We start from the raw sequence: 21,219 nt of genomic DNA on the forward strand, positions 1-21,219 counted from the left end.
GGAAAAGCAGAAACCCTACTTAGGCACTCTGCCCTCTCTTTTACCACTTCCATCGCTGTTTGCTTCCCCTCTTTTCCGTTCTGTCTCTAACCCAGATCAACCCTTTTTTCTCTTTGCCTATCTTCCTTTCGATTTCTTCTTCTCCACACCGTCTTATCTTCGTCATTTTATTTCTATTTTATCTGTACACAGTGATATGGGATTTGAAGCATTTCGAATCGGTTACATGATTCAATATCTTGAAGGTCTAACAGATTTGGAAATGTTAAGATTTCCCATAGAGCTATATATTTTTAAAGAAGAAGTTTCTTTTATATTTAAACCACCCTTGTATTGTACACAATCATTCTTTAAGACAATTATATATGTCTCTAATCCAGATCACCTCTTTTTTCTCTTTGCCTATCTTTTTCCTGATTTTTTCCTGGTTAAAATATAATTTAATGCTTAGAACTCTTGAAAGTCTTGAGTCTTGAGCAACATATTTCTAACACTAAACCTACCACAACTGGTCAAATGGTCGTGTTTATAATTTCGGTTAGAATTTATAACATATAATTTATTATTTTTCAATATTCATTTCTACTCTTATTTTTTGTTTTCTGAGAAAAAAACTATGTAAACCTGACTACATAATAAAAGTATGTAGTCTGTCTTGTCTATCACGACCGGTTATATCACCGATTTATAATTTTTTGTAAAAACCCGGACAAAATTTGGTATCAAGTTTTAGTTAGCTTCCGATGTAAATAGGAAATATACATATAGCAAAGATAAAAGGAGAGAATTTTCAGTTTCTACTGTCTTGGAACAGTCGAACAACTACGAAGCTGCTACGTGTCAAGCGTTCCATGAAAACCATATACCAAAGAAGTAATATTGTTTAGCTCTTTTATTTTGATTAGCTTTGAAACCCGTGTCTGCCACTAGGGCTTCATCTACATTTAAACAGAGAAATAAATCTTCCTCGTTCAAATAGTCACTATTACAAATTAATTAATTCCAACTGTTCAAAAATTGCGAGTACGGTTACGACGAACACTTCTTACTTCTTTACTTCGCCAAACGATTCGCCCTCCTTTTCAATCTCTATTTTTGCCTTTTCTCTCTCGTTTCCTTCCACTGTTTTTCAACTTTCATCTCAATGTTTCCCCTGATATTCCCTCTTCTCTTCTTCGCCGTCGTTCCTTCTTCTCCCACGTCTTTCTCAGAGCTACCCATTCCTCAGAAGTTTGAGGAGGAGGTCCGATATCGCAGGGAGTGCTTTAAGGAGCCCCGTGCTTTCAGTTCAATATTTGCATGGCTCCTGAGCTCACAAAAGAGAGAAATCTATCAATTCCTGTCTTCCGGGGGCGGTTCTCCCCCTCTCTTCGCAGCTTCGGATGAAATCATTACCGTGCTGACGGGTATAAGAGGCTGCCTTTATGTATCGCTAGCAAAAGGATACCGACGCCATCTCATCGCTCCTGGCAGCCTGCACAGTTTCCTTCGTCAAGAGGAACGGTGGACCCCATTGTGTATCGATCAAGTGCGAGATGAGCCGTAAATCACACCACGCAAACTTTTGCTTACACGTGACTAGGGATATTTTAGTACCCTCTTCCAAAGCATCCTGTTTACTACCTTTGTTATCGGACCTGATAAAAACGAGGATATCGTCGAAAAGTCTTAGTCGCCAACTTTCGAAATGCTTAAAACTTCGCTTCTCGAGAAGTTATTAGACACTGGTTAGTTTATGATACTTTTCTTTTCTTATTTTATTAACAAAAATATGATTTTTCTATGTATAAAAGTTCATCATAAAAATTGCAAAACAGAGACGCATTATACCTTGCAACAAAGTAGAAGAAAATGAGATTTACATCTGATAACGTAATTATATTATAATTAGTTATAACGTATCTTTCAGTTTTTCTTTCGTGTTTCGTACATTGTACATTCAAGCCTCTGAGAGTTTTCCTCTCTCATTGCAGCCCTACACTCTTTTAATTATTTCAACTGTTCCTCCGTCTTTTCGTCCAGTAAATGCAATCTCATTTTTCTCCTGGACAGAAAAGTAATTTTTGCGACAGAAGTCTAACTCGCGAGTGCGTGTAGCGAAAAGCAGGTCTGTTGCTGGTATCCGTCGAAAAATGAAACGTCGTAAATCAAACGTACCGCGCTTCCTTCGTACGCGACTAGGATTTTTCAGCATCGGTGGCTATGCGCGTGATAAACCTCCGACGTTCTCCCAGTGATTTTATTACGAGCATCGTCGCACGATTTTATTACTGTTCCCGTTTCGCGGAATCAATCTTACCTTCAATCAACTTTTTCGAGCCCCTTCGATCGAAATTTGCATTCTATGACGGGTGTCATCTTCGTCGCAAAGTTCTAGTTAACTGGAATTGCTTGAAATTTCTGCAGAATCTTCAGCAGACATACTGCTGTTCTGTGAAACACGGATGTTTAAAAATATTGAGTTCTTATTTTAGTACGCTATATACTAAGAAAGATAGAGAAAGTCGGTATGGAAATTTTATTCCATTCGCTGTCAAGCCTAAATTATATGAAATTATTCCTATTGCCATTTCTGTTTTGAGAAAGTACACATATTTTGTTATAAATAATTGTTTAGATGCATAAAATCAAACACGAGTATACTTGTGCTTGGCAGCGAATGGGTTAACGTGGGTTATTTTTAATTTGAAAGGATAGGTTTTGGGATAAAAAGTTATCAGTTTCTAATACGTTAAGGAATTTAATATTTTTCGAACGTGTTGGAATACGTTTCAAGAAAGAACTGTATTGTTTATATGTATTAATATTTACTATTATTCTATTACATGTACAGTGAACGCGTTAACGAGCGTATCAACATGTACCATGGGCGATGCACTTTACGAGTGGAAAGTCGGGGGAAAAATGGCGTGGCATTCGACGCGTTAAAGCAGGTTTCTCGCTAACAGGAGAAACAAACTGCTCGAGGCGCGAGCGGAGACCGGTAATCTCCCAGCGGGCGAGGGAAAAAAACAAAATTTAACTTTCAATTTGCAGGCTGAATATTTCTTTCCCCCGGTTTCTTTCCGATCCCGTCCCGTTATCGGTGGTCGTGGATCTTAAAATATTCCAAACCGTAGAATGGACGACCACGATCCGTCGTTAGGCGTCGCATTATGAGTCCGCACGATCCGCGAAATACCGGCATTGGTTTTTTACGTACCGCGGCATAACAGTAATAAATACGGTATCTGGGATCCACGAGTGCATTTAGCGGGCTCATGAATAAAGCATAACTTCGGGGTTGGATCCCGCGGGAATCTCCCGTTGATTTTTCCCACTCGTCGTGTACCAGTTGGGAAAGTTCGCTGGTCCTGAACGAGGAACGAGAGGTTGCTTTTTCGGTCCCGACCTTCTTCTACAACTTGTTCCTTATTGTTGCGTCTCTTTGCACCTCTTACTGCAGCCTCGGTCCCTGCACCGCTGCGAGGTTGCATCAACAGCCCGGGACCACGAGTCACTTTTACCCATTGCTCGTTGCATACGGAACACGCTTCCCTTGTTTCTCTCGTCCGGGCGGCTGAGATACGATGCTGTAAAATTTTATTGTTCCCAGAACTTTCTTAGCGTTTCCAGTTTGTCCCTGAATATAAAGGAAAACACGTCTAGCGCGCCAAGTTACAGAGAAGTTACTTTAATTCCTTCCACCGAAACACCGTCGTGCCGTTCTCGTCCCAATGATGATGGTTTGTTCTCGGGGACGCGTCAGAACGTCTCGCGGAGGATCGCGTAAACTGTACACCGTTATGCTAAATTAACCGTGGGCGACTTTTTACGCGTTGTTGCTTGCTAACAATCGCACTCGTAGACACCGACGTTTCGTCTTTGACCATTATTGTCAGCCGTGTTTCCTGCTTTCGTTTATACGGAAAGCAGTCGCAAAAATTGTAGTTTATGAATCTATTCATACTGCAGTTTCTTTTTATGAAATATAGAAGAATGATATACGATGGTTAATAACTATGTTCAATGTTCATAGGAAGTGTATCTACATCAACTATGTAAGAGCCACAGCCTGAAGCTTAGGAATTTAAACATCTAGTTCAAATTTAACAATACTTAATCGCTATTTTTGTAAATAATACTAAAAGCGGATTATACCTAGATGATAAGAGTATTTGTGAAAAAAAGACAAGGAAAGATGAAGACCTATTAAACAGTCAGGTCTGTTTGATGACTATGTCCGTCATGGAGAAATGGCAGTATTTTGTGTCAACGATTACTCCCGTCATGCATAAAATTAGTTACCATTTGTTATTTAAATTGTAATTTTAGCGAAAACTAAAATATATTCGTAAATTTCAATATGTTTAGAAACATTGGAGGCCAAAATGATATAAAACAAACAAGTGCGCGCTCTGAAAAGAGATCGCCATAGCTGATTGATTAAATATATTTTAATATTTTAAAAATCTATTATAAGATGGTATACGGGCTCGGATTGTGAGTCCAGCATTTATATTTTGTTTATCAGTTGAGTCATTGTTATTATTGTATACTTTGTAATTAGATCTATGGGCTCGAAATGAGAGCCTAAAATCTTTAATTTTCTTTCATTCATCTGATGTGAAAGTTGTAAGTATTGTGTGTCCGCGAAAAGTTAACTAGTGAAAGGAATGCAAGCCTCATTGGTTCCCCACTCTAGTTTAGAGTTTAGCGAATCCATCACACTGGTGATCACTGAATCGCTGGAACGACGAAAGTGGAGATAAGTGGAGTAAGCGAAGTACTCCCCCCCCCCCCCCCTCCTGCTAAAGCTAACACGTTAACTACCGGATCAAAACTTTGATTGTAAACAACTGTAGACTACATAACTTAAAATTTGACTTGGTACTTATTTTCGTAACCTCGCTAAAATAGATGAGTCCTATTAAAATTGATTTTCTTTAACATTTCAACCTGAAAATTAATTGTTTTTAGCGAAAAGTCCTGTCACTCATGTATGGATGAGGTGGCAGTTAAAACGTTAATGTGCATTCAGTACTCCACTATACTCCTGTGCGAGGAACAATATTATTCTAAATACTAGAGTAAAAGAGAAAATATAAGCACTCTAGGTTTGTAGACGCTTTTGTAAGGCATTTCATTTCTTTCTATTTTACATACATTTATAAATAAAATATCAACGAATTGTGAAAAGATTCAACAAGGCGAATTCTGAAAAACTGTTTATCAGAAATATCGTTTATTTCAGTTGCATAAAACTCTTTCCTGGAGTTAATAAATTTTTTAAAGGTATTTTCAACAATGCGGGTTTCCTTTGAGAAAATTTTCCAGATATTTAGAAACATGAAAATCTGTTCGCTGCGAGTCCAGAATGGACGAGATGAAAATTTGTAACCAAACTGGGTTATTCTCTGAATAGTGATGTGTGAGATGGGTGGTCGAGCGTTTGTTACAGAGTAATATAGATCCTGTTCTATTGTCCAACGCGGGTTGTATTTAGCTTAGTTTTTCATATATCTGGTTTAACAGTGCACAATGCATACACCAGTATTCAAAAAACTGTAGTGAATAAACTTCGATTGAATTTCACCACAGAGAAACCGTAACTAGTTTTTGATAAATTTTCGGTTTCGAAAAATGTTTGTGTTGTTCTCGTTCTTCTGCTTGTTGTGACGGTCGATTTTTCATCGTACGTGCGTAATAATTCGACCCGGAAAAAGATCGTTTTCGAAAAAATAATGCGTCAAGACACGCGGGAGTTATCACACTAAAAATGGTGAAGAAAATCCACAAAACGGTATTAGACGATCGTCGACTAAAAATGCGCGAGCTTGCAGATATGGTAGGCATTTCAAAAAGTGCTGTACAACGCATATTGATTGAAAATTTGGATATGAGAAAGTTGTGCGCAAGATGGGTGCCGCGCTTGCTCACAATACAACAAAAACAGCGTCGCGAAGATGTTTCAACCGAGTGTTTGGCGATGTTTCACAGGAATAAAGCCGAGTTTTTGCGTCGATTCATAACCATGCATGAAATCTGGGTCCTTCACTTCACACCTGAGTCGAAGGAACAGTCGAAACAATGGACTGCAAGAGGAGAACCAGCTCCAAAGAAGGCGAAGACAGTTCCATCTGCTGGCAAGGTGATGGCGTCAGTTTTTTGGGATGCGCTGGGAATAATTTTCATTGATTATCTTAAAAAAGGAAAAACAATCAATGGCGAGTATTATGCGAATTTTTTGCAGCGTTTGAGTGACAAAATCAAGGGAAAACGGCCGCATTTGGCGAAAAAGAAAGTGTTGTTTCACCAAGATAATGCACCAGTTCACACATCCGTTATCGCGATGGCCAAAATCCAGGAGTTAAAGTTCGAATTGCTCCCTCACGCACCCTATTCGCCAGATTTAGCCCCCTCGGATTATTTTCTCTTTCCAAACTTGAAAAAATGGCTCGGTGGTAAAAGATTTTCCAATAATGAAGTGGAGTCTGGAGTATCGAAGCTATTGAACACCGCTGGGAAAAGTGTACCCAGCTAAAAGGAAATTATATTGAAAAATAAAGATATTTGTTCCCAAATTTCTTGTGTTTTTTTTGTTAGATCGGATACTTCTGGGACCATCCTCGTACGTGTAAGTATTCGGTCACCGTCCACTATAACGTTGAAAACGATTTGCACAGAGTGCATCAAAGCATCGAGTAACTGGTGCATTCTCGATGCATCGAGCAGGAATAAAATAAAGAGGGGAAAAATCTAAGAGTCTCGAGTGAGCTTAAATTTCCATAAACGCATGAAATCGGACGTCCCCAAAACCAAATGTCTGGAACGTTTCCAGCAGATATCGCACTTTCCAGGACACGGTCGTCCGGTCAGACAAGAAATGGCACGAGCGCGAGTCGGTCATCGAGCATCGTGCCAAAACGAGCGCCCAAAACTCCCACGGGCGCCACCGAGTCGTTCGAAGCTACCCGCGATGTGCATCCCCTGTATCTCAAATCGCATTCGTTACGACGACGCACGCGAAAATTCTGAGGAAACGTCGACGAGCTGCATGTGCATGCTGCAACGAGGACGCACTTGGCGGCAAGCCTCTTGATGCCGCGTTTCGAATCGATTTGCGTTCTTCTCCGCGAATGTGTGCGACCACGCTCGTCCAACAGTGTACACCAGTGGTGCCCAAAGTCCAGACACGTGGACATAAATTTTATTTACGAACGACGAATACAAATTTTAGATTCGTTCGTAAACTAATTTCCATGTTTCTTATTTTTTGGGCCTGCCGTTCCGAGCTGGACCCTTGCTATCGGTTTCAACAGGCGGAGTCAAACAGCGCAACAATAGGACCGCTTTTATGAATTGCCACTCAAGCCGAGACGTCTTCGCTGAAAATCAGTAAATTTCTAAGTGTTATATCTTGAAAACTAATAAAAATTGTTATATCGCATGATCCAAAAAACAATATATAGTTCCATTTAAAAAACGAAACTTCACCATCATATCTTTTAAATTAATAACATAAACAAAATTTTCGTTTAGGCCAAAATAGAGATCCTATTTCATCCTGCAATTTACATATAAACAATTTTTTCGTATCATCGATAGTTATTGAAATATCGCGACTGTCACACTTTAGCGTGGACACCCTGTATACAGGGTGTCCCGTAAATAGTGTAAGAGCCGGAAATGTGGGGTAGCTGAGACGATTCTGAACAACAATTTCCTTTGCAAAAATGTCGGATGGAGCTTCGTTTTTGAATTATTAACGAAAAACACTGACGAATCACGGCGCGCGCCTGCCGCGCGCTCAGGGCCGTCCGAACTAAGAGAGCCACCGTGTCGGGTAGGTAGCAAGATGTGCATCGGAGATACGTCGAGGAACGAATACAAATAATTAAAAATACTACCACTGCAACTGTTACCTCTACGGATTGGATAAATCAGCCAGCTAAATCGAATTTATTAATTATTTGTATTCGCTGTTTCCAAGGAAGAAGGAATAAAATGTGGGAAGATGCTCTCGGAATTTTTAGGAAATTAATTCTTCGCACCTGAATGACGCTTCTCGCCAGAGTGTGTTAAAATTAAAATAAGAATTATTTTCAGAAAATTAAAATAAATACGGTAAGAACCATTTGTAATCGTTTGTTATTAAAAACTGTACTGGAAAAGCAGGCTGGATTTGTGCGTACCGAAACATTCTTCGCATGCAAGGGATTAATAGAGAATTGAATTAATTGAAATTCGCCTTACCCATTTACTTGCAAGTTGCAATAGGGCCGGTTAGTGCACCCCTGTCAATCATGGAAAGGTCGAAGACCCCAATAAAAATCAGCTGATGGGACGGCCCGGTCACTGCACTCGCTTCTTACCCCGAAAACACTTCACAGCACGGTCACTAGCACTTTTCACTTTTACATTTTCGGGGTAAGAAGCGGGTGCAGTGACCGGGCCGTCCCATCAGCTGATTTTTATTGGGGTCTTCGACCTTTCCGTGATCGACAGGAGTGCACTAACCGGGCCTTATTGTCAGCGCAGCAGAGCAACTTGCTAGTAAATGGGTAAGTCGAATTTCAATTATTTCTCTATTAAAGCCTTTGCATTCGAGGAATGTTTCGGTATGCACAAATCCAGTCTGCTTTTCCAGTACAGTTTTTAATAACAAACGATTACAAATGGTTCTTACCGTATTTATTTTAATTTTCTGAAAATAATTCTTATTTTAATTTTAACACACTGGCGAGAAACGTTACTCAGGTGCGAAGAATTAATTTCCTAAAAATTCCGAGAGTATCTTCCCACATTTTATTCCTTCTTCCTTGGAAACAGCGAATACAAATAATTAATAAATTCGATTTAGCTGGCTGATTTATCCAATCCGCAGAGGTAACAGTTGCGGTGGTAGTATTTTTAATTATTTGTATTCGTTCCTCGACGTATCTCCGATGCACATCTTGCTACCTACCCGACACGGTGGCTCTCTTAGTTCGGACGGCCCTGAGCGCGCGGCAGGCGCGCGCCGTGATTCGTCAGTGTTTTTCGTTAATAATTCAAAAACGAAGCTCCATCCGACATTTTTGCAAAGGAAATTGTTGTTCAGAATCGTCTCAGCTACCCCACATTTCCGGCTCTTACACTATTTACGGGACACCCTGTATACATATAGCAACCGAGGGCTTGTGAGAGCGCGACCCCTCTGGTGGCGAGCATGAGAGGCGACGCCACAGACTTATATGAACCGTTTGTCGGGTTCATATATGGAGAGAATTTTCTCCTAAGATTACGTTGTAATAGAGGAAGGTACAGCCTAGTTTTTTACATAGAATTGATCTGTTATTGTTGGAAAATTTAGGTTTTACCGCTGTCAAAATTTTACCAAGCAAGATTAGATTTTACAGTGTGTTAAGTAATTTTACCCTATGTTCCACTCGAATATTTACTAAATAATTCTCTCAGTGATAGAGTCCATTGCCTAGTTTTGATTTTATTTCGCCCACTGAAGAAAATAGTTGTGCACCACTGGTGTACACCGTCCACCACGAACGCAATCGGCAACGACGAATTCGTTGAGCGTTTTCCGCGAGAATGCACTCTTCCGACCTCCTCCTTGCTTTCCACCATGCTCTTTCTTCCGCCTCTTCTCTCGAACCTCTTATCGCGCTTGTATTTTTTTCTACACGCCCATTTGTCTACTACTCGGTCGTAGCTTTTGTAAAATGTCCCCTTGAAGATCGCAAAATTGCCTCTTGCGCGTCGAGATCCCACGGTCCCCTTTCAACGTCGCATTCCATACCGCGCTTTGAGCTTCATATTATGATTTCGTGTTTACGAAGCGGAACGATGAAATTAAATTACTTTAGGTCACTTGTAATTTCAAGTATCTTTAATAGCGCCGATCTCAACGCGTTTCATCTCATTTTACGTATACGCTTTCACTATATGAAATATAATTTCAGTTTATATAATAGACTTCTTGTTTCTAATTTGCGTCTAATTTTTTTTCGTTGTTTCACGTCGTGTAGAAAGTTTTTTATTAATTTTTGTTACGACCACGCAGTAATTTATAAGGAAATGCTATAATTTCGTGGATAAATCGTAGATCCGTTTACATGCCAAAATGATCCACTGTTTGAGCTTTTTTAACATTTTAGTGACGAAGCACTTGTTTGGTATATAATTTCTCATTTTTTAAATAAATTTTCTTGATAATTATATTCGACACTACAAATTAACAAGAAATTTAAATTTTAAAAGGAACCTTAAGAAAGAAGGTGTATTATTTTATCAATTTCTTTTTTTTCCTTTTGGAGTTAATCGAATTGGCAAATGAGCAGCACAATTAATACTTCATAAATATGCGTGTTTTAATACAAAGATAGAAATTTGCTGATAGTAGAAGCGATCCGGCTTTGCCGTTTGCTTATCAGCCATTCAATTGTTAAGCAACAGTTCATATCAAGAAATTTTCGCTTCTACGAAGAAACTCACGAAAAGATAATAATTTCTAAATTCAGATACAATTATACATTCCACCTCAAATCATGCGCAAAGCATATGCAATTAATATGAAACAGACATGTTTCCAGTAAAATGTTTGAGTATGTATGAAAACAAATTTATTTGTTTGAATTCTATCAATATTTCAATAAATATAAACAAATACTGTCACGAATTCTAATTTGTTCCGATATCTCAACGTAAGGTTTGGTAATTGACGCGTTTCGCTATTAATCCATACAAGATAAATTTTCATGCCCAACACAAACGAACAACATCCGTTCTAAATGGGATAAAGAGTATACTGGATTGGTTCTGTCACAATATGTCTGTCTTTTGTGCAAAAGAACGAATAGGCGATGCGTGTGAGACGGGACCGCAGGAAGCCGGATACGAACGAATGGAGGCTATAGCGGTTGTTTGACGACCAAATTATCCTGTTTGATGTCGACGATGTGGTTGGGACTTCCTCAAAGAGCACGAACGGAGGCCCGGGGAGACGATGAGAGGAATTTCACGTAGACACTTCGAGATGAAAATTAAACGAGTAGACGCTGCGAATGGGCGCGTCGCGATCGTGAAAATCTATCCCCATTTACTCCTTTGTAGGTTCACACGTATGTGTTGCCTTTCCTGTGGGTTATTGGTGCGGTTTTCGGAGCAGCAGTTATGCTTGGTCGATTTCTTCCCTTCGAAAATCTGATTTCAGCGAGTCTTAGACGTTTTGGACGGGGGAGGAGTTTTGGGCTCGCTTTTTGGCTTCAGCGACGATCCAGTAGAGCGTTAACGTTATTGAAGAGAGACACAAATGTTTGGGAAAATTAAGAGCTAGGTTAGCAATACAGAAATACGACGGAGAACCTCGATTATCCGAATCGATAAACTGGGATCTCAATTAACCCCTTGATATACGAATAAAATGTAATTTGATGTGACTCTTAAAAAATAACTATTTAATTTAGCTCGATCAATACCAACGGGTAATTATTGAGTAACATTATGCATTAAAACATTAGGAGTTCAGCAAAGTATGAAATTTTGGAAAACATTCTAGTAAACGTAGGGAAATCAGACATTTTTTACACTGCCAAGTTGTTTCGTTTCTTTTACATACTATTTTTTTATATTCAATATTTAAATCGTCGCTTGAATAATCTTCTTTAATTATTGTATTTTTCAAACTGAGCTTCCACGAATATGATAGTTGAGGTTTGCAAGTTCTCAGAAGGAAAAAGAGAACCGTATTTTATAGAGGAGTAAAGAAAAAAATACTCCTCGTAGTACTTTATTTTTATTAAAAAGCCAGATTAAAAAGTTCTCTGCCGTCAGTGGTAATACATTCAAAAAGAAACTAAAATCTGACAAGCTGAAAGATGTGGAACGACTACAATTTCCTATTCATTATTATTTTTCATCCTGTTTCTATTGAAGGCTGAATTTATCGTTTGCAACGAATCACTTTTACCAAGTTTTATTTTGTCGTGTACATGTAAGTAAATATAAAAATTGTCTAAAATATGAATTGTAAAAATTGAGTGCTTCGAAGACGTGAAAATTTATTTTTAATTTCAGTTGTAATTTCGGAACAAAATAATTTAGTACGCGAGCGGGGTTAAAAGGTGTCTAAATTATGAAAAGAAAAGTAGAAACTACGGGACACTTTCCCAGTGTTATTCTCAGGAACGCAAAGTTCTGGTACCATTGTTTACGTTTATGATTCCTTTTTTGTTCGCAAAATTTCTGACACCATTTTAGGGACAGCCTATATAATCGGTCGTTTACACAATAATATTGCGGAACATCGTCTTTATTACAGTTTTAACGGTAGCAATATTAGGAAGTAGCGAGAAATTTTCTTCTTTCCGACGTTTCAGCTTCGCGAGTTGTTCCTTTCTACAGAGTGCACGAAGTTTGTGGAATTACTCAATTGCTGAAGTTTGCTGTCGACCTTAGTTGGCGAAGTTCGGTGCATGTACAGGTACTCGACGCTTTGCCAGACTTACCAATGCGACAATTCAAATTTTCTTCAACATCGATACATCCATTCTTGAACAGTGTCGCAGTATATTATGCGAATGGACGAACGCGACAAAATAACGGAACGGAAGCTTCCCACTGTATTTTCGTTGGGCTTCGTACGGAAGAATACAAAATGGCTATGTTAAATTCATACAAATTTTAACACTTTGACTGCTACGCCATCCATATACAATAACTAAAACAATTAATTTTTAAGTTGAAATATGGAAAGAAATAAATTTGAGTAGGATTTAGAAATTTTAGTGAAATAAGTATTAAGACAAACTTCAAGTTATGTAATTATATTATCTACAATTGTCTAAAATCAAAGTTTTGACAATTGTAAATGACAGTCAACGTGTTAAAAATGTAAACTACGTATACATAATTGGATCGTAGATTTTTATGCACCCAAGGTAACCGAAAAATATAAAATTCATAAAATACATAAAATATGCAAGTTGTAACATTTTGTTGTATAATATTTCGTTTTCGAGAAAATGATATTTGAAAATTTCTCGTATATTTATTTATATCGATGGTGACTCGAAATCTTCGAATGAAAATTTCATTTTCTTCCATTTGCGCTAAATCTGAATATAGAGTTCATTTATTTTTGCATTTTTCATTAATCCTGCGTGTGATATCGATGCTTTTGCGCGATCCCACTTTCTTTTTCGACCGTGCCCGAGCATATCATGCATCATTAATTCGAAAGAATCGTCCTCGTTGCTAGAAAATGACAAATTTTATTTCGACAGTTTCGAGTCCTCGAGCTCAAAAATTCTCCAGCGGTTAAAGAAGAAACGGAAAATTGCATTCTGCGGTGTCTGCGCGGGCCGACGTTAACCCCGACGAAACGCGATAACAAAACATCCACCTCGCACAAAGCAAATTGTAGAACGAGTTTCATTTCCCTTTGCAACAATCAGCCCGACCTGTTTACTGTTCCCAGAGGAAATCGGATTTCCTGATACGAATAGACAGATATAACTGGATAGAGAAACGTTACGCGTTCGTCCGCCTCATCCTCGAAACCCGTTAACGTCCTTTTAAGAGACAAAAGGTACGTCTGAACTCGCGTAACGCTGTTAACCCCTGCCGGATAGAAATTGTTACTCGCTGTTTATCCGACGCGAAATTGCGCGGGAAAGTGATTAATTGAGTCGTTCATTACGAAGATGATGGGAGGTAAGTGCATGAATAATTCACCATTTAACGTATTGTTGACTGAATAAGTATATTACAAATTATTTCTGGCTATTTTCTGTTTAATCTGTTTACTCACGTTAATATTAAAACATCTGTGTAAATATCAGTAACTTCGACATTAACCTGGAAATGGGAATTTTTGTTTTACTAGCACACTATACATTGTTGTTATTCAGGTGTGCCGTGATTTGCGTATATTTACACACATTTTTACACCAACAGAATTACGTTGAAGTATGCAATTTAAATCCATAAAATTCGAATGTTCAGAAAACATCGAAGAACCATTTTATTTGCAATTATTCTGCAGGAATAATTGCAGTATTGAACTTTTGATTTTACAATGTATCGTATCACTCTACATATTATTTACTATCTTTGGTGGAATGTTCATTTTATTGGAGAACTGAATTGAATTGGACTGAACTCATGTTCGCCTCTTTCGTACTGCAGTTTAAATTTTCATAGTTTTTCTTCTTCCATTTTATTCTTTCTTACCCTCTTCAAGTCATTTTTAAAGGATTGAATTAGAAAATGGAAATAAAAGAAAATATAAAATTACATTCTACACCGTGATTTTTAATTTTTAGGGCCTATGTTAATTAAGCATTTTTTACACCTCTCGATGAGAACTGTAAACCTAAAAAATTTTAAATTCTCTTTATAAGTGATTGCGAAATGTCCACGAACTTCAAAGGTTAATGATATGTATAAGAATGCGCAAAGAGGTGCACCTAATTTTCGTAGAAATTAGAGATAGAACCCAAGTTACAAGATGACACAAAAAATTTGATGGATCTGGGTCGATTCGTTTACTTTTATTCCAAAAACTGAAATATACGAAGTAAACAATTAGCTACACGTGAATCTACTTTAAAAAAAATCGCTGGCTAGTAATAGCGCGAACACTCTATATAGACTTCTTATATTACCCTACTCAAAAAATTTTCATAGGTAAATGGCATTTCATTTCTAGACCCGTAGGCATTTAGAACCTTAAATAAGCTAAAAACTAAGTTGGTAAGCGTGAGAAACAAGTTCAGGAGTCCACGATTCCAACGATTCAGCGACTAACGGAGGATCTATATAAAACAATAATAAATATTGGTATCCAGAACCCAGTCGAGGGACCGTCACATTAGGCAATAAATACTTCTCTATTCCCCCCTTGGTATCTCGTAAAGGCCTAAATTCCTGTGTCAAATGTATGTCTCTTCCATCTGTCTGTACGTGCAATTCCTAGTCCCCGTTTTGCATGTTCACGGGCCGCGCAAGGATCGTAGTTCCTGTACTTGAGATTGCCTTTTACTCACCTCGCTCCATTTATTGGTCTCCCACATGGGACAGGAGATGGTGTTGCAGGTCTCTTGGTTACGTGGTTTGTGTGTGTTGCTGCATTTATGGTCGGACAACTGTAACGAGAAAGATTTAAGGCTTTCGTGCGATTCGTCTTGTTGTCGAGACGTTGCACGCCCCGTGTGTCTCAGCACATTGATTCTGAATATTTTTAGGTCCACGGCATAGTCCAGGACAATGACGAAACAATATATAAAAATTTTCAATCTCAATATTTAATAAAAATTCAATCAAGTGTCATTTTTTGCATATGCGAAAATTTTCATCAAAATTCGAATATTGTTTGCATATGCAAAATGTAGTTGTGAGAATTTATATAGAATTTAATTTAAAAACTGTTTTTTGTAAGTCTTTATTGCTTTTTATAGTAAATTATATTGGCCCAACAATTTTTTTTTTGGCACACTCCTAAAAAAGTTCATCACAGGTGTAGGAGAAACATAGATCTTTTTGGAAACATAGTTTAAAGCAGAGATAAGTCAATTTTTTTTAATACTAAACCTACCCTCAATATTCATTCTTACCATGACATATGAAATATCTTTTATAATATAGAATGGAGATAGCAGCCAATTTGATAGTGCATAATATATACTTTCTTTTATTTAAAAATAAATAATGTATATTTTATTCCTTGTCGCCACATTTGTTAGAAATTACAGGCTTCGCGATTGCACATTTTCCTCATATGTAGTTTTATTAATTTCAGAGTACCAAACTATCCAAATGGAACTGAAGATTCTCTCATTTCACCTTTGCTATGTATTTGCTATTTACATCCGGAAAATAACGAGAATTTAATACCAAATTTTGTCTGGTGTTTTTACAAAAAAATATAAATCAATTGATCGACAATACAAGACTATATGTTATGCTCAGAATACAAACAATAAGAAAAAAGTGAAGATTAAAAAATTCATTGTACGTATATTATAAGGAAAATTGTGAAAATGGCGTTAAAATAAAATCGTATGTAAAAAATTCTAAATGAAATTTTAAAAACGATTTAAGATAGATTGAATGATGCAATTGTTATACATGTATACGGTGTGTTCGGCCTCTCCGGGGAAAACTTTTAAGATGAAAATTAAGAATATCAATTTGTTGATTGAGGCTTCGTTATTAAAAAATTAAATTAAAAAATTAAATTAAAAAATTTCAAATCATTCACGAAAAAATCATTTTTGGTTCCTGGGGTCAATTATAATCATTTTTGGTGAATAGACACATCCCCATAATTCCACGCACTTTCGAGAAAAAAATTCTTTACCGAAAATATAATTTCTGGCTAGAAATGTCACTCCAAAATTTCGTGCGAATCTTTAAAATGTCATAACTCCTGAACGGATTGGACGATTTTAATGTTTAAAAATGCAAACGACGCGTATTTTAGTGAAGAATATGTAGAAATTGGAAAAATATTCGAAAAGTTGGTCCTTAACCCCCTGAAGTGAGAAAAACTCCATAAAACTGGTCCAATTTTCAAACAGCCATAACTACCACAATAATGAATATATTGCAATGAAACTTTTTTCTGAAGTAGAACTCATGAGTACTTACAAAAAAGTATTACACAACTTTTCTATAGGGTGTCAAACAAAATTACTAAAAATCAAAAACGATTTTTTAAGAAAAATCGACAGGGGGTAGGTAGGGGTGCCTAGATTTTGCGGTGACAATGAAAAATTTCGAGTCGTTCTGAAAAAATTATTTTCGATTGTAGGAGTCAATTACAATCATTTTTGGTGAATAGACATACTCTCGAAATTCTACGTATTTTCGAGAAAAAAATTCAGGAAGGTGGACAAATGTTTCGACGAAATTAACAAATTTCAAATCGTTCTGGAAAAATTATTTTTAATTGCAGGGATCAATTATAATCATTTTTGGTTAATACACATACTCCCGAAAACCTGCGCACTTTCGAGAAAAAAATTCCTTACCGAAAATAAAATTTGTGGCCGGAAATGTTTCTATAACTTTTTAACGAAGTCAACAAATTAGTATCCTTGATTTTCGTCTTATTTTGGCCTCTAGAATCTCCCATTAAAATTTTTCCCCGGGGTGGCCAAACACCCTGTATAAAACAGTATTTTACATGGTTAATATTCCAGATTCCAACAAGATAGAGGATGTACTTAACTCAAAAAGTAACGACAACAAAATAAGGCATACTTCCCAAATAGGACCAACTTGAACGTTTGTGCAAAGTATCATTTAAGATTTAACAGTTCACTTTGAAGTTCCATCTTTCCTGCAGTGTGCATCTAAATCTTCTAAAAGCCAGCACGTTTCGCGGTACATATATAGTTTAGGTACATATATTTTATCACAAAGGTGTCAGTATCGCGCCTTCGTCTTCTAATAATTACCCGAGCTACGAAACATTATTACACATATTATATCCTCCATTACCGTCTCGAGAGTTATCCAACCGTTTCTCGAGACCGGGGCGCATAATCGAGGGAAGATGCAAATCCTCGCTATGCACGGTACACGTTTATACAGATTTCTGTCGTACGCGTGTTTCAGGTGCTCGGAGAGTCCCGGATGAGAGGATTTTACGGTGGCTGACAGAGAACCGCGAGCGGCTCTCCCGGTTTAAACGAACCGAACTGGGTTAGGGTTCGTGGGTTTTGCGAGGTTACCGTAAGCACGGAATGGATGGACGGATGGATGGGCCTGTATCTGTACGACAGTTCTGGAGACACGAGCACGTCGTAAAGCCTCAAAGATGGAGGAAATTATTAACCCATTTATGCGACAAGTAACAAGGGGGACAGATTCGACGAGGTTTACGGAGGTCGCAAAATTATTGCCACAGGCAAACGTCTGATAGTATTATGTGAAATAAAAATAAAATAAGTAGGTTTTAATATCTTTTGTGTTAAAAAAGGAACCATGGCAAACTTCAGTCACTAGTAATTAGTGAGACGAAATTTTAAAAATGTTCTCTTTTATGTAATTTTTTAACGAGCGTAAAAGAGAACGAAGATTTGAATTTTTCCGCCAGTTCGACGAAAATAATATAGCGCGTCCGTGCGGGGAAATGATATTTCTGTTCTGAACCTATGTATGAAATTTGTGCAATTTATTTGTAAACTAAATAGTGCGGAATAATTGTATTCTTGTAATGCAGTTTCGTATATATCGGAACATTTTTATGTATATGTAGAAATTATATATTTATTAGCCAAGAAGGAAGTCCAAAGTAAGGTTTTTAAGAAAATTAGATAAATGTCTCAATAATTAAACAATTTATTTCTACTTTAAATTTACTTTTGTGTTGAATACGAGCAACTTGAAAAATCGAACGTTCGGTATTTCTTAATAATTTGGTAAAAAATTTGCATAGTGTTTCAGAGGTATAAAACGAACAAAATACAATTGAAAAGATTGTATAAACCACATTTCCAAAATTTTGTTTTAATACCTACTGATAAATGACGGTTATTGTAGTGTACTCTTTTAATTGCTCTAAGAAATTAAATCTAGGATTAATAAATTAAGGTGACGAATAAGAAAATATATTAAAAATTTCCTTATCGTCTTTTTATTTTGCCTGATTCTATCAAATTATTGTCTGTGTCAATAACTCTTGCAACTAACAAACTATGTATATGCAAACGTATTAACAAATTCGAGCGAGCACCAGATTATGAATCGTGGAAGTTTGAAATTGTGAGACGAACAAATTTTCGATTATAGTAGAACGTCGATTATCGGGGCATCCAATATTGATCTTAGGAGAGTCTATTATTGGAAAATTATTGGAACTAACGGGTCACAAAGTCCACTTGATCTACTTTTAATATGTTTGAGGTTGAAAAAAATCAGTTTTCTATGAACATATGCAATAGATATGAATCCATATTACTATATTATGATTTATAAAAGAAATAGGAATCGTGAAGCTCATATAGGGTGGTTCATGTAATTTGTGCCCCCTATAACTTTCAAACTATGCGTTGCTCAAAAAAACTATAAAAATTTGCATGGTTTGAAAGGGTACACTATGTAGTGCATTCGTTTTTTTTACAGGGGAAGACGTATCGGAGATTTGAAGGTCGACTTCGTTTTTGTAAATGGAATACGATACTTTTTATAACAAAATATGGACAAATATTAAATCCTGAGTAAAAAAGTATTGATCTATATTACATTTAAACCTGATAACAAATCAGTAATTTAACTTTATTTCCTGACAATTTTCACTGTTCTGTAGAAATCCATGCAACTTTTTTACACAAAAGTTTTTTGAGTAACTCATACTTTGGAAGTTGTAGAGGTGTACAAATTGCATAGACAACCCTGTATAACACAGCGCATCAATGATTAGATATAAATCTTGCATAGTTATTTCAATATACAGGGTGTTCGGCCATACCTGTGAAAAATTTTAATGGGAGATTCTAGAAGTCAAAATAAGACGAAAATTAAGAATATCAATTTGTTGATTGAGGCTTCGTTATTAAAAAATTAAATTAAAAAATTTCAAATCATTCTAGAAAAATTATTTTCGGTTTGAGGGGTCAATTACAACCATTTTTGGTGATTAGATATACCCCTGAAATCCTACGCACTTTCGCGAAAAAAATTCGAGTAGATACTAAAATTTTTCGGCGAAATTACAAAATTTCAAATCGTTCTAAAAAAATTATTTTTGGTTGCGAGAGTTAATTACAATCATTTTTGGTGAATAGACATACCCTCGAAATCCTAACCATTTTCGAGAAAAAAATTCCTTATCGAAAATATAATTTCTGGCCAGAAATGTCACTCCAAAATTTCGTGCGAATCTTTAAAATGTCATAACTTCTGAACGGATTGAAGGATTTTAATGTTTAAAAAAGCAATCAACGCGTATTTTAGTGTAGAATATGTAGAAATTGGGAAAATATTCGAAAAGTTGATCCTTGACTCCGCAAAATGAGAAAAACCCCATAAAAATGGTCCAATTTTCAAATAGCTATAACTCCTACAATTGTGAATATATTTCAATGAAACTTTTTTCTGAAGTAGAGCTCATGGGTACCTACAAAAAAGTATTAGACAACTTTTGTGTAGGGCGTTAAACAAAATTACTAAAAATGAAAAACGAATTTTTAAGAAAAATCGACAGCGAGTAGGTGCCTAAATTATTTGGCGAAAATAAAAATTTCAAATCGTTCTGAAAAAATTATTTTCGATTGCAGGGGTCAATTACAACCATTTTTTGTCATCAGATATACCCCCGAAATCCTTCGCATTTTCGAGAAAAAAATTCAGGAAGGTGGACAAATTTTTCGACAAAATTAAAAAATTTCAAATCGTTCTGGAAAAATTATTTTCGGTTGCAGGGATCAATTACAATTATTTTTGGTCAATATACATACTCCCGAAATCCTACGCACTTTCGAGAAAAAAATTCCTTACTGAAAATATAATTTGTTGCCGGAAATGTTTCTATAACTTTTTAACGAAGCTTAAATTAACAAATTAGTATCCTCGATTTTCGTCTTATTTTGGCTTCTAGAATCTTCCACTAAAATTTTTCCCAGGGGTGGCCGAACATCCTGTATACTACATATTATACCCAGTACAAATGAACTACACAAATGTAGTCGCTACTACTCCAAAATGTGACATAAAATAAATGAATAAAAAAAAAATTGTTGCTATTCCTCGAATGTTTAACCTTTCCAATTTTATTTTCATCGATCGATTATATGAAAATTCGTTTCTTAGAAACGATAATTGATAGTTATTATGCAAGTTTTCGAGAAATTGAATCGAATCTTCCAGCGGCGCGATAAAATTAAATGATGGTAATTTGCATGAACGTTTTATTTTTTTTTCCTCGTTGTCCTATACACCGTGAGTCGGGAAACACTGTGCCGTGATTTTCACGGTAACCAAATGGGGTCGGTTTCGGGTCGAAATCCCAGAATTTAATATAAGGGGATTCCGCGTATTTAAATTATCTCTGTTCCGCCCCTTATTTACCTTTGTAGTCTCATTGCCATTCTCCTCGGTGCAGAAAATGGCTCTGGTCCTGGATCCACCTCCGCAGCTAGCGCTGCACATACTCCAGTCGCCGGTTACCCATCTAGAAACGTAAAAAGAATCAATTGAAACGCAGCGCGACAAGAGCATTTTCGTATCGTGGCACAG

General features: G+C 36.7%; 2 protein-coding genes across 3 annotated transcripts in view; one reads left to right on the forward strand and one right to left on the reverse strand.

Moving 5' to 3' along the window:
* The window catches only part of LOC143347045 (hydroxylysine kinase), a 414,097-nt gene that overhangs the window by 32,392 nt on the left and 360,486 nt on the right, over positions 1-21,219 (forward strand). The gene's annotated exons all lie outside the window — the stretch shown is intronic.
* Nolo (ADAMTS-like no long nerve cord) overlaps positions 1-21,219 on the reverse strand; it is a 581,281-nt gene that overhangs the window by 27,160 nt on the left and 532,902 nt on the right. For both annotated transcript variants that reach the window (XM_076775876.1, XM_076775875.1), the window contains exons 8-9: positions 21,052-21,154; positions 15,024-15,122 (exon numbers count right to left, since the gene is read on the reverse strand). In XM_076775876.1, coding sequence (XP_076631991.1) covers positions 15,024-15,122; positions 21,052-21,154 — 202 coding nt within the window. The remainder of the gene's footprint in view (positions 1-15,023; positions 15,123-21,051; positions 21,155-21,219) is intronic.

This window comes from Colletes latitarsis, chromosome 10 (genome assembly GCF_051014445.1).
Source record: "Colletes latitarsis isolate SP2378_abdomen chromosome 10, iyColLati1, whole genome shotgun sequence".
Classification (NCBI taxonomy): Eukaryota; Metazoa; Arthropoda; class Insecta; order Hymenoptera; family Colletidae; genus Colletes; species Colletes latitarsis.